Here is a 19,894-nt window from a genome sequence, read left to right as displayed (position 1 = left end):
CTAGAATACGTTTTCCGCGGCCCGAACAATTAAACCGCGCTCCTCCTTCTACTACGCCTAGGCGACACCCGGGGTGGGGGTCTGCTGGGCCTGGCGGGCCGACGACTCCTTGAGCGCAAGCAGCTGCTTGGAGCGGAAGGTCTCGTAGTGGATCTGGGACGTGGTCTCGATGAGGTCCTGGAGGTGGGTGCGCGTGAGGAAGTTGCGCAGGTAGACAAACTCGCAGTGGTTCTCATCCTCGACGTTGACAACACCCCACCGATGCAGACGCCCCCGCACGGGCTTGCCGTCGATCACAACGTTACGCTCGCTGCCGACAACGGCAAAGGGGAGCATGTCGCGCACGCGCTCGTTGAGCTCGAGCTCCTCGGGGTCGAGCTCGTCGCCGTCGAACGGGTACAGGCGGATCTGGTGGTACTGAAGCTCAGCCATAATGCGCTGCTTGAAGAGCGCGCGCTCCTCAAGCGTGAGCGAGTCCGACTTGGCGATGACTGGGACGACGTTGACAATCTCCGAAAGCTTCTTCAACACGGTGATGTCAATCTGCTGTCAGCGTGGCTTCTTCCATCTCAGAGACGAGCGAGCCAACTTACAGGCTTCAGGGTGTGGCCTGTGGGCGAGATGAAGAAAACACAGCAGTGGATGCGCGTGTCGGGAATGAAGCGCTCGCGCATAGCGGTGAGCTCCTTGCGGAGGTATGCCGAGTGCTGGTCCTTGATGTACTTGATGATCGGCTCCCAGCAGTTGTCGTTGTTGACAAGGTCCCCGTAGCCCGGGGTGTCGATGATGTTGAGCTTGAGGCGGACGCCGTTCTCAACGATAGCTGCGGTGAGCACCGTGCCGCGCATGCACGGGCCGCCGGGTCATGGCCGAGCTCGACGTGATGTGAACTTGCGACTCTTGACTCACCTTGGCTCTTGACGTGGATCTCAGTGGTGGCGCGCGAGCCGAGGTCCGGCTCAGTGCGGCCCTTAGAGTCGACGAGGTGCGACGCGAAGAGAGTGTTGACGAGGGTCGACTTGCCGAGACCCGTCTGGCCTACCAGTTAGCCCTTGAGATGCGCTCTTCCTTCCTTGCACTGGCGCAGAAGACAAAATATTGTCTCCATCACCACCACGCTTGACGCGCGACACGTACCGACGACCATGACGTTGAACTGGAAGCCGCGCTTCAGGAGCTTGTGCTCGATCTGGCGCGTGATAGCTGAGTGTAAGCAGACGCGCTTGAGGAAGAGGCGTGGCACTGGCAGGAGGGGATGGCTACGCACAGTCGAAGCCGACATAGGAAGAGGCGACGATGTCGTCTGCTGGGACGGGGACGGGGGGAGCGACGGCGGCCATGGTGAGGATGTGGATGAGAGTGAGCGAGTGAGAAAGACGGAGACGAGGATGAGAGGAGAGCACTGAGCGTTGAGCGTCGAGCGTTGGGCAGCGTGGAGGGAGTGGGGAGGGAGGAGGAGGGCACGCCAGGGAAGGGGAGCAACGGGGACGCGCCTGAAAGAGGAGAGCGCGCCACGGTGGAGGGGTGGAGGTCGTGGGACGTGTGGGCGTGTGCCTCAAACCAGGGGGGTGTTTCAGGGTCAAAGTGCACGCGGGACTGAACGTTGAGCCATGCTGCCACGCTATAACCACGCGATACTGAGGATAAATAATCCTGATTAATTGAGAGAGATAATGAAATGGCGATGGCACGCGCCGAGGGCCCGGTGGAGGCCGGACAGCGGACAGCGAGCGACCTCATCGATCATTGAGCATTCTCCGCTGCATCATCTCATCTCCTCGTCTCTCCATCCCCATCTCCTCCTTTGCCCCATCTCGTCCGCCTCCATATCTGGATGGCCACCACCTCTTTTGACACTCTACTTCTCACCGCACTCGCCCTCTCCCTCTCCATCCCGGTGGTCATCTGGCTTCGACGCCTGCACTTTCAGCAGCCTTCCCCCTCATCTCCAACCCCCGTCTCCGCCCCGCCTGGCTCGGCCCTCACTTCCACCATGGTGCGCCCGTCTCTCCTACACCAAAAGAGCATGGCTGACGCCAGTCCCGTGCCCTCACCAAGAGTCAGGAGAAGGCGCTCATCTCCGAGTTCCGCGATATTACGGGTGCCAAGTGAGTGCGCGCATATCCGTGCCGTATGCCAGTATATGCGCCGGGAAGGGTTGATAGTGAGGAGGTAGCGGAGACGATCGAGTCTCACTTGCGGCCGATAAGACTCCCTGTACGCGTTCGCACCACGCACCAGTCCGCCATGTCGCATCTTCCTTGCACAGCATGCCAGTCCACATTGGCGGTCATACGCCTCGTTCGGGTGGTTCCGGACCTGTGCTATGCCTGTCCGCTGTGAACGCATTCCCATCTGAACATTTGAGTTCAGCTAACAGAAGTGCTAAGGATGCTGAACGGGCCCTCAAGAAGTACAGGTGGATACTCAACGTAGCGATCGATGAGTACTTCAACTCTGGTGGCGGTGCGCCAAGCAGCTCGACCGCAGGCAACGCGAAGAAGGTCGGCGACATTTGGGAGCGGTTCAAGGGTGAGTGTGGCGAGCGAGGCCGGTGCCACAAGATGATCAGGAGAACCTGACTGGTTGTGCCGATCAGTTATGGCTGGATCGCTCACTCCAGATCCAAGCCGCAACCTCATCACAATTGAGGGATTCATGAATCTGTGTCAAGAGCTTGACATCGATCCCGAGAGTGACATCGTGCTGTTCTGCCTTGCGAGCGACCTCGGGTCCAAGTCGATCGGCGAGTTTGCTAAAGAGCCGTTCGTGTCGGGCTGGACGGATATCGATCCCGGGTGTGTTTGACACATAATCCGCGACACATTCTGTGTCGGCGAGCTGCCGCTGACGGCAGCATCGATTCGGTGACAAAGATGAAGGCTGCGCTGCCGCACTTGCGAAAGAAGCTCAACACGGACGCAGCTTACTTCAAGAAGGTGTACATGCACACATTCGACTTGAGCAAAGCGGAGGGTGCACGCGTGCTCGCCCTCGACACTGGTACGTCTAGCCCATGGTGTGCTCGGCCCTATTCTTTGGCGTCATCCCGAGTCTCTCCGTCGATCCGTGCCACTGACCTCAGCCCTCAGCATGTGGCAGCTGTTCATCCCTCCGGCAATGGCTGCCAAGCCGTCCGCACTGAGCCACGTCGAGGCCGGCCAGTCGCCCAGTGGACCAGCCACGAAGAATCCAAGCCTCCTCGGTGAGAGCGGGTTCCAGCTGTGGCTCGACTTCCAGAAGAGCCGCAACAAGGCCGTGAGCAAGGACACTTGGAGCCTATTTATCGACTTCGTGCGCACTATCGACGCCGAATTTAAGGAGTACGATGAGTCGGGTGAGTCGCTGTTCGTACCTGGCACTGCGCTGACGCCAGCCGCGTGGCCGTCGACTATTGACGAGTTTGTCGAGTACGCGCGAGAGCATCGTTAGTTAGAGCTGTTTGACGATTGGCAATGTCAGTGTCATCATCTTCCTCTATCCTTTGGCAGCAACATGCATTGTATACCCTATTACATCCGTTTGAACAAACAGAAACTTCCAACATGGTCCATTTTGACTCGGGCCTCCCATTACTGTAATACCACTGTCTTATCGTCGTCGACTGGAATACCACTAGATCAGACACACCCCTCGCGTATAGCGACGCGCCACGCCGCCTCCTCAAGCGCAGATATCGCGCTCGAGCCGCTTTGGATACTCTGCCGCGCACTGTGCCAATTATCAGCGCTTATCGCACTCATATCGGCGCTCATGTCGGCGCTCATGTCGGCCTCGCTGCCACCACAGCCACCCAGCTCGCTGGGAGCATCGGAGCTGTGTTGCGTTTCGCTGCGCTCGGGCACGCGCCGGAGCACCCGCGTGTAAGCGCGATGTACTGTGACTTCGTGGAGGTTGTACGAATGCGTGCTGCTGGCAATGGAGCTCATGCGGCTGAGCTGGCTGGTGCCGCCAACGCTGAGGACAGACGCCCGGTCGGCGCCGTACGAAGACGCCTGCGAGCGCACACTGGCGTGCCGCCCCAATCCGAGGGTGCAGGTATGCTCGAGCGGGGTGTTGAGGCTCAGACCGAGGGCCGACGAGCTTGCGGCCGGCAGGTTGCCAATGCCCTGGTTCTGCGAGCTGGTGCACGCTGCACACCACCCCACGCCCAGATACTGGTCATAGAAATCCTCGTCGATCGGCGAGTACCGGTGCACCATGGTCGAGATGGGCGACTCGATGCTCGAAGGAGCCTCGGGGTGCTCACGTAGGAGACCATGTCGGTCGCTCTGGAGCGAGAGGTGGCGCGTTTCGTGGTGCTCGATGGGAACGGAGGTCGGCTGGTCGGCCGGCGCTGTTGGCATGCTCACAGGTCTGCAGCGGGCAACTTCGACCGCCGAAGCCACGCTGAGGCGCTCGTGGATCAATGAATAGTCCTTCGAGTCGCTCTGGGTTGTCGAGGCATTACCACCCGCTGGCAAATCGGACGTAGGCGGTGTGCCAAGGTTGAGCTCGCTAGATGATCGTGACGGCGATGGCTCAGGAGACGCACGCGAGTCTGCTGGGCGCAAGCGCTCGTCCAAAGACACGTCGCTTTGACGACGATAACGGCTGTCCTGGCTTCGCTGACTGGCGATCGAGGTGGCAACGAAGCTGCTTCGTGTGCTTATGGAATGAGCAACTCCAAACGAGTCCCGCGAGGCTCTTAGTCTTCCCCCATGTGGGGAGCGGAATGCGGTAGGTGGAGTGTCACCAGCGTTTGAGCCGTCATGCTGTGGATGAGGAGGCGGCGGGGGCGGGGAGTACAGGGTGCTGCGGTCGACTATGTCTTGGTTAAAGCTCTTCGACCGCCGGCGGATGTAGAAGCTGCTGCCTGAGTCATCTACGTCGTCAACATCCACAGACGGGATCGCCAGCGACGACACCGAACGCGGCTTGCTAAGTCTACCAACGTAGCTCGGGGCGTCGGGCGTCGGTGTCCGGCTTGGTGCCGAGGTGAAAGCTACTGCCTCCGGTTCTGGGGTTGGCATAGGCTGTGGCCGGTGAGGGCCCTCTTGAGTCAAGCGACGCGCGAGGGCAGGCGGTGCCAGTCCTTTGACCTCATGCACAAGTGTGTTGTCCCTGTCCCAAGCGGCCAAAATGCTGGCAGCCCACCCATCTTCACCTGGAATCGAAATATCGTGAAAGCCGCGCAGGTCATCCGAGAGACGTCGCTGCAGCTGATCGTCAACACTAGACGCCGGACGCGACGAGGCTTCGCTAACCTCTTCCTCGTTCTCTCCGGCGAGAGGAAACAGCGGCTCCGCCCGAGAAATCTGCCTCGATGGCCTCGAGCTCTTCGAGTCTATGTCGTCCAGGAGCTTGCCCAAAAGACTCGCCGAGCGCTTGACGGTGGCTCCTTGAGGTGCGCTGAGACTTCGGCGGTTCGCTACCGGTGGAGCTGTGCTGTTGGAGGCTCTTCCGCGGCCTCTTCCCCGTGGTTGCTGTACCGGGACAGTCAGTTTCGACGATGGAATTCGCGCCGAGGAAGCGGACACAGGAGAAGTTGTGCGCCCTGGGGTTGCGGTCCGAGCTTGGGGCGACGACGATCCTTTGCTGGGGGGCGTTGCGCCCTTGGAAGGACTTATGGACGCAGACGATTCCGTCTTCACGGGCGAAGCTGATGTTGCTGCGCTCGAGATTCTGGGTGTCCCTGGCGAGGCAGGCCGGCTGGTGTCAATTGGAGTCACGGTGCGAATGATGGGATGGCGAGGCACGGCACGTTGGCGGCGCTGCGCACTGGTGATCAGAAGGAGGTCGTGCTCTGTCACACCCTGCGCTTTGAGCGACTCGAGCCACTCGGCAGGGAGGCCGTCGAGCTCTGGTGTGATGTGCAGCTCATGCTAAGGTCAGCCACAGATGACGATTGCTTCACTCACCTGTACGTTAAAGGGACGGCTGACGCCGTTTGCCTTCTCTGGAGGCGGCGGTGGCAGGTAGATTGAAAGTGGAGCAGACCGCTGGACCGCAACTGGTCGTTCGCTACCGACTGCGTCTCTCTCGGGCACGCTCTCCGCCTCCTCACACAAATCCTGGAGCGTGGTGCTGACGCTGCGTTTTGGTGCCCTGCGACCTTTGGTTCCTGTGGAATGTGACGATGCCATGCTGCTCGGCGCCGTGCTGCACCCGGGAGTTTGCGGATCTGCGGCGGGCGCAATGGGGTTGTTATTGTTGTTGTTGCCACCACCTCCACGGCGCATAACACTACCTACGCGTGACAAGCCACGTCCAAGACCTTGATAGAGAAGCGAGGCGTTCGACTTCTTACGCTGAAGTTTAGGCTTTAGCTGAAGCGTGGGCATGACAGAGTCTGAGACCGAACGAGGTGCAGCCGCAGGACGCTGATCTTCCCCGCTCAGTATAGCCGAGGGCATGGCGGGTTGCCACTGTGTCTGTGAGATAGAAATCGATGTTGGGGGTGAGATGGAGGTCGATACACGGTGAGTGCGTCGGAATAAGCCCCGCCGCGAGTCGGTGCTTTGAGCGAAGCTTGGAGTGAAGCTCGGCGTAAAGCTGGGAGCTTGGCTCGGCGTGAGGCTGGCCATGCTGGGGGTGAGGCTGGGGGCTGGAGACTGGGGAGGCCGTATTGACGTTGAACTGGCGCTGGTGTGCAAATCGTGATGTGCGCTCCGAGGAGTTGTGTTGGCGGAACGGCTGTAGGAGAATGGCGGACGCGGAGAGGGAAGAGCGTCCAATCCTCGCCGTTCTCGCAATGACCTGTTGCTGTGAGCTTGCGCGCATGTAGGGCCTGCCGCGCTTCTGCCATACCACCCTGCCCACGTACGGTTCATTGCCCGTGCGCTCTTGCGTCGCGTATGGGAAGGTTTTGGTATGCCTCCATGCTGGGGAATGGGGAGTCGACATGGATATGTCTTACTTCTGCGCTGTACACTCTGCTTGCGCTCGCGAGGGTGCGGAAGTAGCTACCAGCCCGAAGGGGTCAGAGAGCAGAGGGAACAGGTGCTAGAGGCAAGTGATGACAACGTGTCGAGATGAAGGAGAGGCGAGACTGAGGACTTGGTTGGAGGAGAGGGGCGTAGCGGGCCGGGGAGTTGTGAGCAAAGGATGGTGGAGGTGAAGTGGACCAGTGAGTTGCTGAGTGTGCTCAACGTGTTCGGAGGGATGGAGGTTGAGGGCACGGCTTTGACGAAGCAATGTAGGAGGAGGAGGAGGAGGAGGAGGAGGAGGAGGAGGAGGAGGAGGAGGAGGAGGAGGAGGAGGAGGAGGAGGAGGAGGAGGAGGAGGTCGACAGGGAGGGGCGTGGAGATTTGAAGATGGGATGACAGGAGGATGCCGGAGGACGGTGGACGGTGCAGAGATGTATGAGTGAGGGCGAGATTGTTGAGGCAAGTCAAGTGGACAAAGGAATGCTAGTTGACGAGGGATTGAGGGAGAGCGAGCGGGTCGTGGGGTCCGGGGGCCATGGAGGAGGGAGAGAGTTGGAGAGAGCGGAGAGAGCGGAGAGAGCGGAGAGAGCGAGAGTGAGAGCGAGAGCGAGTGTCGCGAGCAGAATGGCAGACGGCAGATGGCGGTGAACCGCTAGCGACAAGTGGAGGGGATGGAAAGGGGAATGGAGGAGGCGCGTGCGGGACGCTAGTGCGGGGTGGCAGGGTGGCAGGGGTGGCGGCGAAGCAGATGACTTGTTGGGCGGTTCAAGCGGCGCTCGGTCCTCGGCTTTGTGAGATGCCTCCTCCTCACCGCTCCTCGCCTTGTCATCCTCCCGTACTCTCCTCTACCTCCTCCTCCTCCTCCTCGTCGCCAGCACGGACCTACTCTTCATACCAACGCAGGGGGGCCACCACAGGGAATCGCACTTCTCGGTACCATAGACATGTGTTTGGCGTACCAAGATGTGCCAGATGTGCCAGATGTGCGACCCAGTGAACTGCTAGCCTCCGAGTGATCCGAGCGGGCTGCGGGCAACATGTGAGGGCACCGAGACATGGCGCCATGACATGAGGTGTGGAAAGAGGCAGAGCACCAATCCCACGCCCTCCAACATTGTTCCAGGGAGGAAAAGAAGGCGCCAACAAGGATGACGGATCGTATGGATCAAATCCATCAGGCCATCAGGCTCGTGATTAACAGGATCATAGGGGCTCACCCGTCTCTCCCCCCGTTGTCACACTTGATTCCATCATCATTCACCCATGTGCAGCGCCACAATTCACGAGAGAGGTGATGGACAGTGGAGAGTGGTGCGTAGATGGAAGGGATGAGCGGCATGAGATGATGATGGAGGATGGGAGAGAGTGTAAAGGGAACAAGGATGAAGGGCATGACAGTGGCGTTTCTAACCTGGACACTCGGGTTCCCCTTTAGCCCCCCTGCCCCTGAACACTGAAACAAACCCCCACACACGTCTCAGGTCTCAAGTGAGCTATGCGGGGTCTCCACTTCACGGCACGTGAATCTCGCGTGGTATGCTAAACCCGAGGGATTGCGAGTGTGGCACTTGCTCACAGGGTTGTGTGGTGATGCTAATGACGGATTTGCGGTACAAGCAGTTGACAACTTTTTCCGAGCAACGGACCCACCCTACCCTCATCCACCTCTAACCATCCAAAAGCTCGTGTCTCTGGCTCTCTCCGCCAAGCACAGCATCAACATCACAAGGAGCGACCATCCCCCTCTCTCCGCCACTCTCTCTTTCCTCTACCTCTTCCTGTTCTCATCGCAAAAATGTGTGTGCAACTAAACACGGCTCGTCCGCGCATCTCCCAGTGCGAGCGCGCGCGCGCGCGCGCCCGGACATTGCGATGGCACAAGCTCGCGCCAACCGATACACGCAGCAGCTAATCCCAGGTCGGAGCCAGTCATTCTCGGTATCAACTTTGGCCAGTCGTACGCGTCCATCGCCGTCATTGACAAGGAGGGCCATGCGTCGTGCATCGCCAACGAGGACGGCGAGCGCCAGATCGCCTGCGCCATCTCGTACGTCGAGGACCAGGTGTACATTGGCAACGGCGCCAAGCAGCACCTCGTCAAGAACGGGCACAACACCATCATGGGCTTCCGCAACCTCCTTGGGCACACCTACGACGAGGTCGACCACACTGCCATCCTCGCCGCGCCCCTCATCCCCGAGTCCAAGACCCCCGCGTACACCGTCGACATCATGATTCCTCCCCCGAAGCCCGCCTCCACCCCGGCCTCGCGCTTCGCCTCGGCTGCTCCCTCGGGCACTGCCACCCCCGTGCCCCAGGAGCCCACGCCCGCGAAAAAGACCATCACCGTGCCCGAGATCACCACCCTCTTCCTTCAGAACCTCTTCGCCTCGGCGACTGACTTCCTCGGCTCCACCCCCACCCACTGCGTTGTCTCGGCCCCCACCTGGTTCACCCCTGAGCAGACCAAGGCGCTCGAGGACGCCGCCAAGGAGGCCGGCATCAACGTCATCGACGTTCTTGACGAGGCCGCCGCCGTGCTCGTTGGCTACCGTGTCGGCATGCCCGAGGAGCGCAAGGAGCGCGGTCTCCTTGGCTCGCCCGAGGAGGGCAACGCCGGCGAGGAGGAGGTGCGCGACAAGAAGGTTGCTGTTCTCGACATGGGCGAGACCTCGCTTTCGATCTCGGTGATTGCCGTCGCCGACGGCGAGTACACCGTTCTGGGCAAGGGCCGTGACGACAAACTCGGCGGCCGCGAGTTTGACGACCACCTCATCAAGCACTTTGCTAAGGAGTTCACCAAGAAGACCAAGATCCCCCTTGAGCTGCCCTGCTCCGAGTCTTCGTCGGCGCAGGACAAGCGCGCCGAGGCCAAGCTCCGCCTCGCTATCGAGCACACCAAGCGCTCGCTCTCGGCCTCGTCGGGTGCGGCCACCTGCGCTGTCGAGTCGCTCAAGGACGGTTACGACCTCTCGACGGCCGTCAACCGCATCCGCTTCGACGGCCTCGTCTCGTCTGTCTACTCCAAGGTCGGCGACAAGCTCAAGTCGGTTGTTTCGGAGGCTGGCCTCGAGCTCTGCCAGATCGACGAGGTCCTCCTCGCTGGCGCCTCGACCCTCTTCCCCGGCCTCCAGCAGCACCTCTCCTACCTCGTCCCCCCCACCGTGCCCGTCACGTCCGCGTGCGACCCGTCCGAGGTGATCGCCATCGGCTGTGCCCTGCAGGCGCTGCACCTCGCGCACCTCGACTCGCGCCTCAAGGTTGAGGACGTGCTGGCGCTCGCCGCCAACCCGCTCCCCACTTCGGCCGCGCCGATCGGCCTCGCGCTCCCCGGCGCCGAGGGCGACGAGCTCGTCAAGATCATGGAGGTCGGCGCGCCCCTGCCCGCGCGGAGGCGAGTGGCGATCCCCGTCGCGGCCGGCGCTGGCCGCGTCGCCGTCGAGGTCTGGGAGGGCAAGGACGCCGTCAAGGTCGAGAAGATGGACCCGCCCCCGAAGGACGAGGACGACGAGGACGAGTTCAGCGACGACGAGCCCGAGGAGGTCAGGACAGGTGTCCTCCAGAAGAAGATGTGCTTGGGCGCCGTCGAAGTCAAGGTCGCCGACGGCAAGCAGCTCATCCTCGAGGTCATCGTCCAGAAGAACGGCTCCGTCAAGGTCGCCGCTTGGGAGGAGGGCAACGAGTCTGCGGCCGACCGCTTCGAGGTCGCTGTTTAAGTTGATAGACGCATACAATGTATGGGATAGACGTGAAGGATTGGAAGTGGATTTCGAGGGATAGACGTGAAGTGGATCTGAAGGTGTTGAGGTGTTCGACGAAGTCACGCCTGGGTTCGCCAGGAAAGTTGACTAAACACGCACACAGGCACAGCGCGAAGCAAACTAGCGTGCTTATTTCGCTGCACAGTCCGTACAGGCTGTCCTGTCCGTATAGGAGCCCGGCAGTTGGCGTTGCTGACTCTCTCACCTGCACCAGGCTCGCCGAGTCTGCGGGTTTGCGGCGTCCGAGTGCATTATTTAGTAGAGGATGGATTGGACGAAGCGTGCATGTGGAAGAGCGTGCCTTGGGCCTTGGGCCTGGAGGAACACTCAGGGACAAACTGGTATCCATCTCGGGGTGCGCGCTGTCATTATGGTACACACCGATGGACAAAGGCTTCGACGGCGAGAGCCCGAGAGATCGTGAGCAGCGACGACGTGCAGAACGGCAGAGATTCAGGTCATGGCCGTGCGCTCCGTAGCACCTCGTATCGTCCATCGCATCAGCCACGATACTGGTTTGACGGCGTCTGCCGCATGGTGCTCAAGCCCTCCCTTGCGCCCTGGGCATGCTGGGCGATTGGACCAGCTCGTGAGAGAGCGCGAGAGCAGCCGACAGCCACCGGGGCTTCCCTTGGACGCCGGCCAAACACAATGCACATCCCGCACGTGCTGCACGATCGTTTGTTCGATGGCCATCGAGTTGCAGGCAACGCCGAGGTAGACGGCAATGGGGCTGGGGCCGGCATGGGGATGAGTGGAGAGGCTAGGCACAGTGACGGAGGCAGAGTGGTGGGGTGGGGTGGGAGCAAGGCGGCGAGGCGGCGAGGCGGGGATGGGCGAGGGGCGGATTCCCTTTGCACCGCTGCTGCTGCGCACCTCCAACTGCTCCAACTCGCATCTCTCCATCTCTTCATCATCGAATCTTGGTCGCTCTTCGCCATCGCCATCTCCGCGCAGCACAAACACAAACACTACTACACACTCGCTCACTCACTTCGACCATTCTCTTCCTAAGCCCCCTTTTAATCCTTCACCACGACGACTACGGCTACGACTACCACCGCGACCGCTCCATCGACCACCTCACGCCCCTCCTTGACCCTTTCCGTCCCCTCCCCTCCACACCCCACCGCCGCGAGCTCTCACTCCCAGTCTTCGGTCCTCTCCTCACCGGGTCCGGTGCAGGCCTGTACCTCGTACAACACCTCGGTCATGTCCTCTCCTCGGATGCCCAGCGCCGTCAGAGGCGGCGGCGGGGGTGCCGCGCCTTCCCCGCCCGACCATGACTCGTACACCTCTGCCCTCTCGCCAACTGTCGCCTCATTTGATGAAGGCCCCGGCGCCGCCTTCTCGGCCTTCCATCGCCGTCGCACCTCCACGTCCAATCCAACTCGTCGCCGTTCCTCGCTCATGCAGGAGCCAATGTCGGGTGATTCGCGATCAAATTCCTCAACTCGCCGCAGCAGCAACGGCCATCCCCCACCTTCCCCTTCCACTGGTTCCAGCGGTGTCGACTGGTTGAGCGCGCGTCGCGCGCTGTCGACGCAGCAGGAACGCAAGAGGTCAAAAAGTGACGACGAGCGCGAACCAGATGACGCGCCGCTTCGCTCGACTGCGTCACCCGCAAGCAATCAACACCTCCACCCTCGCAGCGCCATGCCCGCGTCCATATCCATATCCACAAACGCGCCATCATCGGCTAACAACGAGGCCCCAGAACGTCTTCTGCCCGCGCGGGCGCACAGCGCGTCCATACCCCCAGTCCTCTCTCCATTACCCATTCCGGCCACCGTCTTGCCCACATCGGCCACGCCTTCAGAACTACTGCCCCTCCCACAAGATCCTAATCACATTCTTCCTCTTTCGACTCCTCCCCCTTCCTTCCGCGAATCCCTCGACTATGTCGGGCACGCGTCTAGCGGCCACGGCAGCACACCGCGAACCTCATTGTCGGCAAGCGAGGAGATGAGCTGGGGCACGGGCACCCGCTCTTACTCTGACAGCTCGGCGGGTGATGACGACGACTCTCCAACAACGACGTCAGGATGGTGGTGGCGCGCTCACGGGCGCCCACCACCTGTGCGGCCAATGTTACGCAAAGCACCGTCCAGGTTGCCCTTTGGGATACGAAGATGGGGCTGGCTTCTCGCGCCTTTCAACAGGATGGCCAACCCTCGCGAGTACGAGTACACGGCGCTTTTGAGCGGCGGCGCGAGCAGCAACGGCGGCAGTAGCAGCAGCAGCAGCAGCAGGAAACGCGGCGGCTACGACCGGGAAAGGATTTACCTTACCACCACCCGACGAAAGCCTCGTACCGTCTTTGGGTCGGAATACCTTGCGCAGGCCGCCGACTTTGTGCAGAACGAGCCATGGGCTGTCGTGCTATTCCTCTTCGTGTTCGCAATATTCGCCGTTTGCCTCGGCTGCAGCATCAAATACATCCTGGATCCGGACAAGGCCGCTTTGCCGTGGCGTGAGTACGCCATGCAGGATTACCCGACCGTTTTCTCAATCCAAGACGCCGACTGGGACAATGACGCGCTTGGGGGCTACCTTCCTCCGCTCTCGGTGGTCAAGCCTCTGTCCGCCCAACACGAACTATGGCCATATCCGGGCTACGATTACGCGCCGCATCGCGAGAACTTGCATGGTGGTCCGCGCGTTGATGACCTCGAGCCGACCACGGTCTATGTCGCCGTCTTCACCTACGACGTTGGTGTGGATCGTCGCAATCTCATCCGCCAAAGCTACGCCTCACATCCACGATCACGCACCCCGGGGACCGAGGGTGTTCGTCTCCGTTTCATCATGGGCCGCCCACGACCGCAGTTCAAGCATATGGTTGATGCGGAGGTGGAAGGTGAGTTGGCTCCCCCGTGACAGTGCCGCTGACATTAGAATACGAGGACATTGTTATCCTTGACACGGACGAGAACATGAACCAGGGAAAGACGTACACCTTCCTTTCCTGGGCGGCCGACAACGCGACGGTTCCCGACTACGAGTACCCGTCGTACCCGCGGTCTGAGGCGAGCGCACTGGAGTTTGCGGCGCAGCGCGAGCGCGGCGAGGAGCCTATGCCCATTTACCGCGGCGAGAAGAAGCCTGACTACATTGCCAAGGCCGACGACGACGCATTCATCATGCTCGGCGAGTTGGAACGACATTTGCGCGTGACTCCGCGCAACAAAACCTACTGGGGCTATCTCGTTCGCGAGCGCTTCATGGCAGGAGAGTGCTACGCTCTGTCGCGCGACCTCGTCGAGTACATCCGTGACACGGAGGACTTGCGCGACCATATCCACGGCAAGGAGGACAAGCTCGTGTCAAAGTGGCTACGTACACACCCGGACAAGGAGAAGATACTGTGGTTCTCGGAGCGCACATGGATTTACGACCACCCCAAGGCGGGGACGGTGTACAGCCACGGCTTCTTATTCCCCGACGAAGTGGCGCGTGTGCGTGCTGAGCGTTCGCTGAGCTTTTCGACTGAAGCCGATCGCCGCCCGTATCCAGCTAGCGCAGACGCGTTCAGCACCGTGTCGCACTTTGGACATCACTACCGTCCTCCACTGCGCGGGTTGAGCTTTGACGAGGCGGCTGAGGCGCTCGTCGAGGGCTCGGCGATGAGCAAGTTGCGAGACGAGGCTGGCACGCTTCACGCGCACACGCGCGCGGACATGGCGGAGCGCGTTGACGCCCTCATGGCGGCCAAGCCGACGTTCGCACAACGATACCTCGGCGATCCCCACTTGAGGGGTGGCACGGTGGTTGTGCACTACATAAAGCGCCGCATGTGGTTTGACGAGACGCGGCGCACATTGCTGGGGGAGGACTAGGGATGGGGATTCGACTTTTTCTTTCTTCATTGACTCATTGTATGCATTGTATGTGACTGTTCGTGCGTGCGGTGGCGTGTTGCCGCCAGTCTTTGGATCCCTCACTCTGGCTCTTGGCTCTGCCTCTGTTGAAGCGCGGAGCAAGCTCCCTGTTTCCCCTCTGACCGGGCCGGTTTCAAGACGGTGTCACGAATCGATGGTGGTACGGTGAGCTGACCTAGTCACGCTGGCCGGCAGCTCGCGAGGGGAAGAGGGACCGGCACTGGGGGCGAAGATCAGTCGCGTCGTGACAGTGCAGATCTGTCACGTCTATTATCGCTTTCGCGTCTGAAGTTGAGTAGGCCAAACCATGTAGCACTACAGTAGACCTTGCCAAATGGACACATGGCCACCAGGCCACATGGTCGAATCGACAGCGATCACATAAACACACATGCACATCAAGCGTTGAGACAGGCAGGTGTGAGTCCACCTCTCCCATCTGCTCAGAGTAATCGAACACCTGCACCCCAGCCGAAAACTCACAGCCACGCATACTGCGAGGCCAAGGCGTGGTCGCGCGGCATCTGCGCGGCAGCAGTCCCGACGGGCCCAATCTCATCCCGGACAGCTTTTTACGCTCCGAATAGTAGGAGAACCATCGGGTTGATCCACTGCTGTCCAGTCTCGGAGAAAAGTGTAGCCAGGAGCGCACTCAAGAGTATACGCCCTGCTTCCGCGCGTCGTCGCCTCATCCCTTACCCGACCACGACAGCTCGTCGCAACCCTGGAGCAAATTTCCGCACCCGCTCATATCCACACATGCACACATGCAACGGAGCCAGAGTACGACATACAGAAACGCAAGACAGAAGAAGAGATGTTCGCCTCGTTTAGTCCTCATATGCCCAGAACGAGGGCAGACGAGGGTGGACGAGGATCCGCCGGCCGCGCCTGCAAGCAGACGCGACACAGGTTGTCTAGACCTAAGCCGTTGATCTTCCAGGCGACTAGTAAGGGCCCCCCGTGAACGAGGTGGGCTCTAGGCAAATGCGCGTGGTGAGGAAAGAAGAGGAGAGGAGAGGGGGGGTGAGAGAGAGAGGGGGGGGGAGGACGCAGACGCGTCGAGTCAGTGATGACGTGTGAGTGGTGAAGGCGAGCAAAGAGGGGATGCCGAGACTAGCCATCACATGACAGCGGAGAATGGAGGAGGTAGAGAAAGAAAAGAAGAGATGGTTTGAGTAATTCGCGTTTTGATCAAGATAGACGCCAAAATTAGTCCCGCAGGTCCAGGTGTACTTTCCACGAGTGGCAGTTTATCACTCCGCCCGAGAAATGCCCCGACGACCGACATCCATCCGATGCGCACGCTGATGCGAGATGGCAGATGGCATTTCGAGGAGCCACAATACATGCCGGCATGATGCCGTCTGTCTTGCCTCTGTCTCGCCTCTGTCTCGCCGTAACACGGCCTCCCGCACGGCAACACGCCCAGACTAATGTCGCCCCGGCGTGCTGGGCATGCTGGGCGACATCAGACATGAAACATGCATCGGGACGTCTCTCGTCATTCTTGCGACGCTCCTGCAACCCGCCTCCCGTCCACCGTCCTACCCGACAATGCCCTTGCCACCGACAACCTTTACAGTATGCCAGCGATCGAGCGGCAAGGTCAGCGGACAATGCTCGTTGCCGTCGCCACGCATCGTGCGACGCGCGCAGCCTCGCAGCCGCGCCGCGTAGCACAGCGCAAGCGTAAAGTAGAGTAATATAGCTGGCCATCGCCTGCATCTTTTCTCTGTGAATCCTGTAATTCTTTCGCACCCCGCCATGGCGAGGCCATACTCCCCCTCGTACAACGCGTACCCATACACGCCCAAGGTGGCGGCGGCGCCGTCGCCGCCGACCTCGGCGCCCCGCCTTTCCAGCCACCCCTTCTTCGTTGACCAAACGCCCTACCTCTCCTCGTCGTGGCGCCTAAGTTCCATGTCTCTACAAAGCCTCCAATCCACTTCGTCTTCAGGCTCGCGCTACTCTCCCGGCTCTTCAAGCTCGACGCCGAGCTCGAGCTCGATCTCGAGCCCCAGCACCGCACCCTCCCCCTCCCCTATGTCGACAGCTCACCTCTGGTTCCGAAAATACGAGCGACCACGCCACGCCCGTGCCGCCTCGATCGACGCCGCCTCCTCCCCGTCCCCCACCCCCCTCGTATCCGACCTGACGCCCAAAGCCGCGAGCCTACATGCGCCTACGGCGCCCATCGACCGCCGCTGTCTCCAGTGGATGCGTGAGGCCGAGCAGCACGAACACGAGTGGATCCTCGGTAGCGTCGCGTCGCGCTCGCGCGCCAGCGCCCGCGCCATCCTCCCGGCCGACACCGGCATTGACACCGCCGGCCCCGTCGAGGTCCTGCACGAACCTCGCGCGTGCGCACTCAAGCGCCGCTTCCGCCTCAACAGTACATGAGACGGCGATGCGCCACCGCCACCGCATAACCGTACTGGTGCCTAGCCGCACCTCATTGCCAGCCTGGCCGTCCGGCGTGAAACCATGTTCCTCGCCCGCCTCCATGTCCGCGCACACCACAACCACGAGACATTGTTGTACTGTAGTCGCGCTTGTATCTGTACCACGATGTAGGAGTATGCGGCTGCGGACGCGTGCACGCAAAAGTGCGGCGGGGGGCGTGGGAGGGTTTGTCCAATGGCTGCGGTTGTTTGGCTCAGGGAGGAGTAATTTCCGTTAATCAGACATTAGGTTGCTGCGATTTGACGGCCTATTGCTGCACTCTTAATGCCCAAGCTAATGAAAGCCACGTGGGACGATCGCCCAAGTGACACGTCCATCCCACGCGTCAGTCGCATCTCGACATCTACTTCATCCCATTTATCCACCATCATGAGGCTGGCCTCGTTCCTCCTGGCCGCCGTGCCATTGCTGTCTGCCGTGCAGGTGCGTTTGACGCTTCGCCGTTGCTGTTATGCTGATGCTTTTCTTGTGTTGCGCTTTTCTCGCCGTCCGTCGCTCATCGCTCGTCGCTCCACTCGCCATCATCATCAACGTCACACATGCAGGCGCTGCATTTCTACTTCGAGTCGAACGAGAAGCGGTGTTTCCTCGAGGAGCTGCCGTCGGACACTATTGTCGAAGGTGCGTTGGGACGGGAGATGGCCTAATTTGGAGTATCGTGGCCACCTGGCATTCTCAAACGCCTCGCTCACATCAGGACATTATCGTGCACTCCTGTGGGACGAGACGACGAAGCAGTGGACCACGAACCCGCAGCTCGGGATCACGGTCAACGTTGAGGTACGTCTTCCCGGCGCTCCGCTTCTCGCCTCTCACTCACACATAGGACCTCTTCTCCGGCAACACGGTCGTCAACACGCGCGGGCCGCACGCCGGCCGCTTCACCTTTGCCTCGTCTGATGCCGGTGCGCCCCTTCCGCCTCGGCGCTAACGCCAGCCGACCACAACATCTGCCTGCACTCGAACTTGACGGGCGGGTGGATGTCCGGCACCGAGCACATCAAGATGTACCTCGACATCACGGTGGGGTCGTCCAAGCTCGACGCATCGTGAGTGCGTGCGTGACGCAGCTGACAGCAGCGGGGACAAGCAACACGCAGACACGCTCGCGACCAAGCTGCAGGAGCTCAACCAGAAGGTCGCCGACATCCAGCGCGAGCAGCGGTACATGCGCGAAGTCGAAGCGACGTTCCGTGACGCGAGCGAGGCGACAAACACCAAGGCGGTGTGGTATGTCATCATGCAGATCTGCATCTTGCTCGCGGCTGGCGTGTGGCAGATGCGGCACCTCAAGGTCTACTTTGAGGACAAGAAGCTGCGTTGAGCTCTCTCGCTGGCGATTACACGACACGCGACGACCGCCCCGATGCGACGAATGCCCAAGTGGGACATGGCACATTGGTCCATAGCTGTAGGCCATGCACTGCTGGAACGATGGTTGCGCGAGAGGACGTTTGGTTACGGGGCTGGACGACGAGGTGTGTCCCACGGACGTGTGCGCAGTGGTCTTGGCAAGGTGATCGCCGTCAGGAGTGTCGCGGATCGCGGAGCGCCGAATCCCTGTGCAGCATGATTTTTGCAACGCAACAAGAAACAGTAGAATATGGAGTACAACAGGAAAATCTGATCAAGCGCGGCTGGTCGAGGCAGCCAAGTGCAGTGCACGTCTATCAGTGGAGGCGGGAGTGTCCGGGGGATCGCGGGAGGGGGTTGTGGACGGGCCGCGGAGGGGGGCATCAAGCAGGTCCGAGCTCGGCTATCGCCACCAGTGATCTGCGAAGCGCGCTCGTTACCGGAAGGGGTTCTCGGGATGGGCTGCCAAGTCGCCACTGGACCCGCTCGAGCGGCTCCCGCTGCTGGTGGTGGGGCTCGGCTCGCCGCTCCGCCCCTCCCACGCCCACGTCTTGCCGAGCGCGGCGGGCCGCCGATCGCGCATGTACGCGTCGACGCCCTCGTCGTGGCGGTACGGCGCGGCAAAGGGATTGTTGCTCCGGCGCTCTTCCGGACGCGCAGCGGGTTCGCGTGGTGACGGCGGCTGGAAGTCGCTCGCGTCGAGGCCGAGCACGCTCTCGGCCTTGCGCGGCGCCCCAAGCGCTTCCTGCACCATGCGGCGGGTGCGCGCCTCCTTCTCGCGCTGGCGCGCGCGCTCCTCCTCCGCCGCATCCCATGCGCGGAACATGGCCTCCTCCTCGTCCTCGTCCGGCAGGCGCCCGTACTGCTTCTTCAAGCCGGCCATCTCGACGTCGGGGTGCGCCTCCGGCGGCGCGAGGTCGACGAGCACGGCTTTGTGCCCCCCGTCCCACTCGACCGTCAGCGCCTTTTGGAGGCTGGAGCGCGCCTGCGGTCAGCAATAGCGAAGAGGGGCCGCACGTCGGTGGGAACTAGGGCCGAGAGCTTCTTCTTGAGGCCGAGCATGGGTGGGAGAGGGAGATGGAGATGGAGGAGATTGGAGAGATTACAAAATGGAGCAGCGTGTTGGGAAAGCCGGATAGGGGGGATTAGGGGCGAGACGCGATTGAATTGAGGAATGAATAGTCGTGCCTGGACCCAGATGGGGTCGCTGGATTCGGTCTGGCGGGATCAAATTTGGGCAAGATGAGGGTGACATGGAAACCTTGCCCCCGGTTCGTCATCGGCGTACTGCGAGTGGATGTGGGCAGAGTGGAGGTCCACCACACGTCGCCGCTCTCACAGTTCAGTCTTGTGTCTGCACCATCATCCATGCTCCGTCCCCTCACCCGTCTCAACAAGCGTCTCTTCTCCACATCAGCTAGGTGTGTTTGGCCAACATGCGGCCTCCCAGGTGTGGTAGCTGACAGCCAGAACCACCATGAAGGTACGCTGCGAGCCATCTCCGCAGTCCACCTAATCCCAGGTC

The 19,894-nt window shown here is 61.0% G+C and overlaps 7 protein-coding genes across 7 annotated transcripts; 4 read left to right on the top strand and 3 right to left on the bottom strand.

Annotated features, from left to right (window-relative positions):
• Positions 1-57: 57 nt before the first annotated feature.
• Positions 58-1,340, bottom strand: COLE_03460 (uncharacterized protein; the record flags this gene model as incomplete). Its single annotated transcript, XM_018423057.2, has 5 exons — positions 58-543; positions 594-823; positions 910-1,038; positions 1,138-1,203; positions 1,268-1,340. The coding sequence occupies 5 exons, from the start codon at positions 1,338-1,340 to the stop codon at positions 58-60; spliced, it is 984 nt and encodes a 327-aa protein (XP_018279246.1).
• A 930-nt stretch (positions 1,341-2,270) lies between these two features.
• On the top strand, positions 2,271-3,432 carry COLE_03459 (uncharacterized protein; the record flags this gene model as incomplete). The annotated part of the gene is made up of 5 exons (XM_018423058.2): positions 2,271-2,532; positions 2,624-2,798; positions 2,858-3,003; positions 3,086-3,337; positions 3,377-3,432. 5 exons carry the CDS (start codon positions 2,271-2,273, stop codon positions 3,430-3,432), a joined length of 891 nt encoding a protein of 296 aa, XP_018279247.1.
• Positions 3,433-5,178: 1,746 nt separating this feature from the next.
• Positions 5,179-6,885, bottom strand: COLE_03458 (uncharacterized protein; the record flags this gene model as incomplete). Its single annotated transcript, XM_018427410.2, has 4 exons — positions 5,179-5,201; positions 5,247-5,691; positions 6,234-6,738; positions 6,806-6,885. 4 exons carry the CDS (start codon positions 6,883-6,885, stop codon positions 5,179-5,181), a joined length of 1,053 nt encoding a protein of 350 aa, XP_018279248.1.
• A 4,996-nt stretch (positions 6,886-11,881) lies between these two features.
• Positions 11,882-14,508, top strand: COLE_03457 (uncharacterized protein; the record flags this gene model as incomplete). Its single annotated transcript, XM_018420815.2, has 2 exons — positions 11,882-13,529; positions 13,568-14,508. 2 exons carry the CDS (start codon positions 11,882-11,884, stop codon positions 14,506-14,508), a joined length of 2,589 nt encoding a protein of 862 aa, XP_018279250.1.
• A 1,809-nt stretch (positions 14,509-16,317) lies between these two features.
• On the top strand, positions 16,318-16,953 carry COLE_03456 (uncharacterized protein; the record flags this gene model as incomplete). The annotated part of the gene is made up of 1 exon (XM_018425347.1): positions 16,318-16,953. The coding sequence occupies one exon, from the start codon at positions 16,318-16,320 to the stop codon at positions 16,951-16,953; it is 636 nt and encodes a 211-aa protein (XP_018279251.1).
• A 432-nt stretch (positions 16,954-17,385) lies between these two features.
• Positions 17,386-18,340, top strand: COLE_03455 (uncharacterized protein; the record flags this gene model as incomplete). The annotated part of the gene is made up of 6 exons (XM_018423059.2): positions 17,386-17,439; positions 17,562-17,637; positions 17,714-17,796; positions 17,843-17,921; positions 17,954-18,065; positions 18,097-18,340. 6 exons carry the CDS (start codon positions 17,386-17,388, stop codon positions 18,338-18,340), a joined length of 648 nt encoding a protein of 215 aa, XP_018279252.1.
• A 465-nt stretch (positions 18,341-18,805) lies between these two features.
• On the bottom strand, positions 18,806-19,431 carry COLE_03454 (uncharacterized protein; the record flags this gene model as incomplete). Its single annotated transcript, XM_018425348.1, has 2 exons — positions 18,806-19,354; positions 19,387-19,431. 2 exons carry the CDS (start codon positions 19,429-19,431, stop codon positions 18,806-18,808), a joined length of 594 nt encoding a protein of 197 aa, XP_018279253.1.
• Between the last annotated feature and the right edge of the window lie 463 nt (positions 19,432-19,894).

This window comes from Cutaneotrichosporon oleaginosum, assembly GCF_008065305.1.
Source record: "Cutaneotrichosporon oleaginosum strain ATCC 20508 chromosome Unknown ATCC20508_contig03, whole genome shotgun sequence".
NCBI classification, from domain to species: domain Eukaryota; kingdom Fungi; phylum Basidiomycota; class Tremellomycetes; order Trichosporonales; family Trichosporonaceae; genus Cutaneotrichosporon; species Cutaneotrichosporon oleaginosum.
This window is presented reverse-complemented; position numbering and strand designations above follow the sequence as displayed.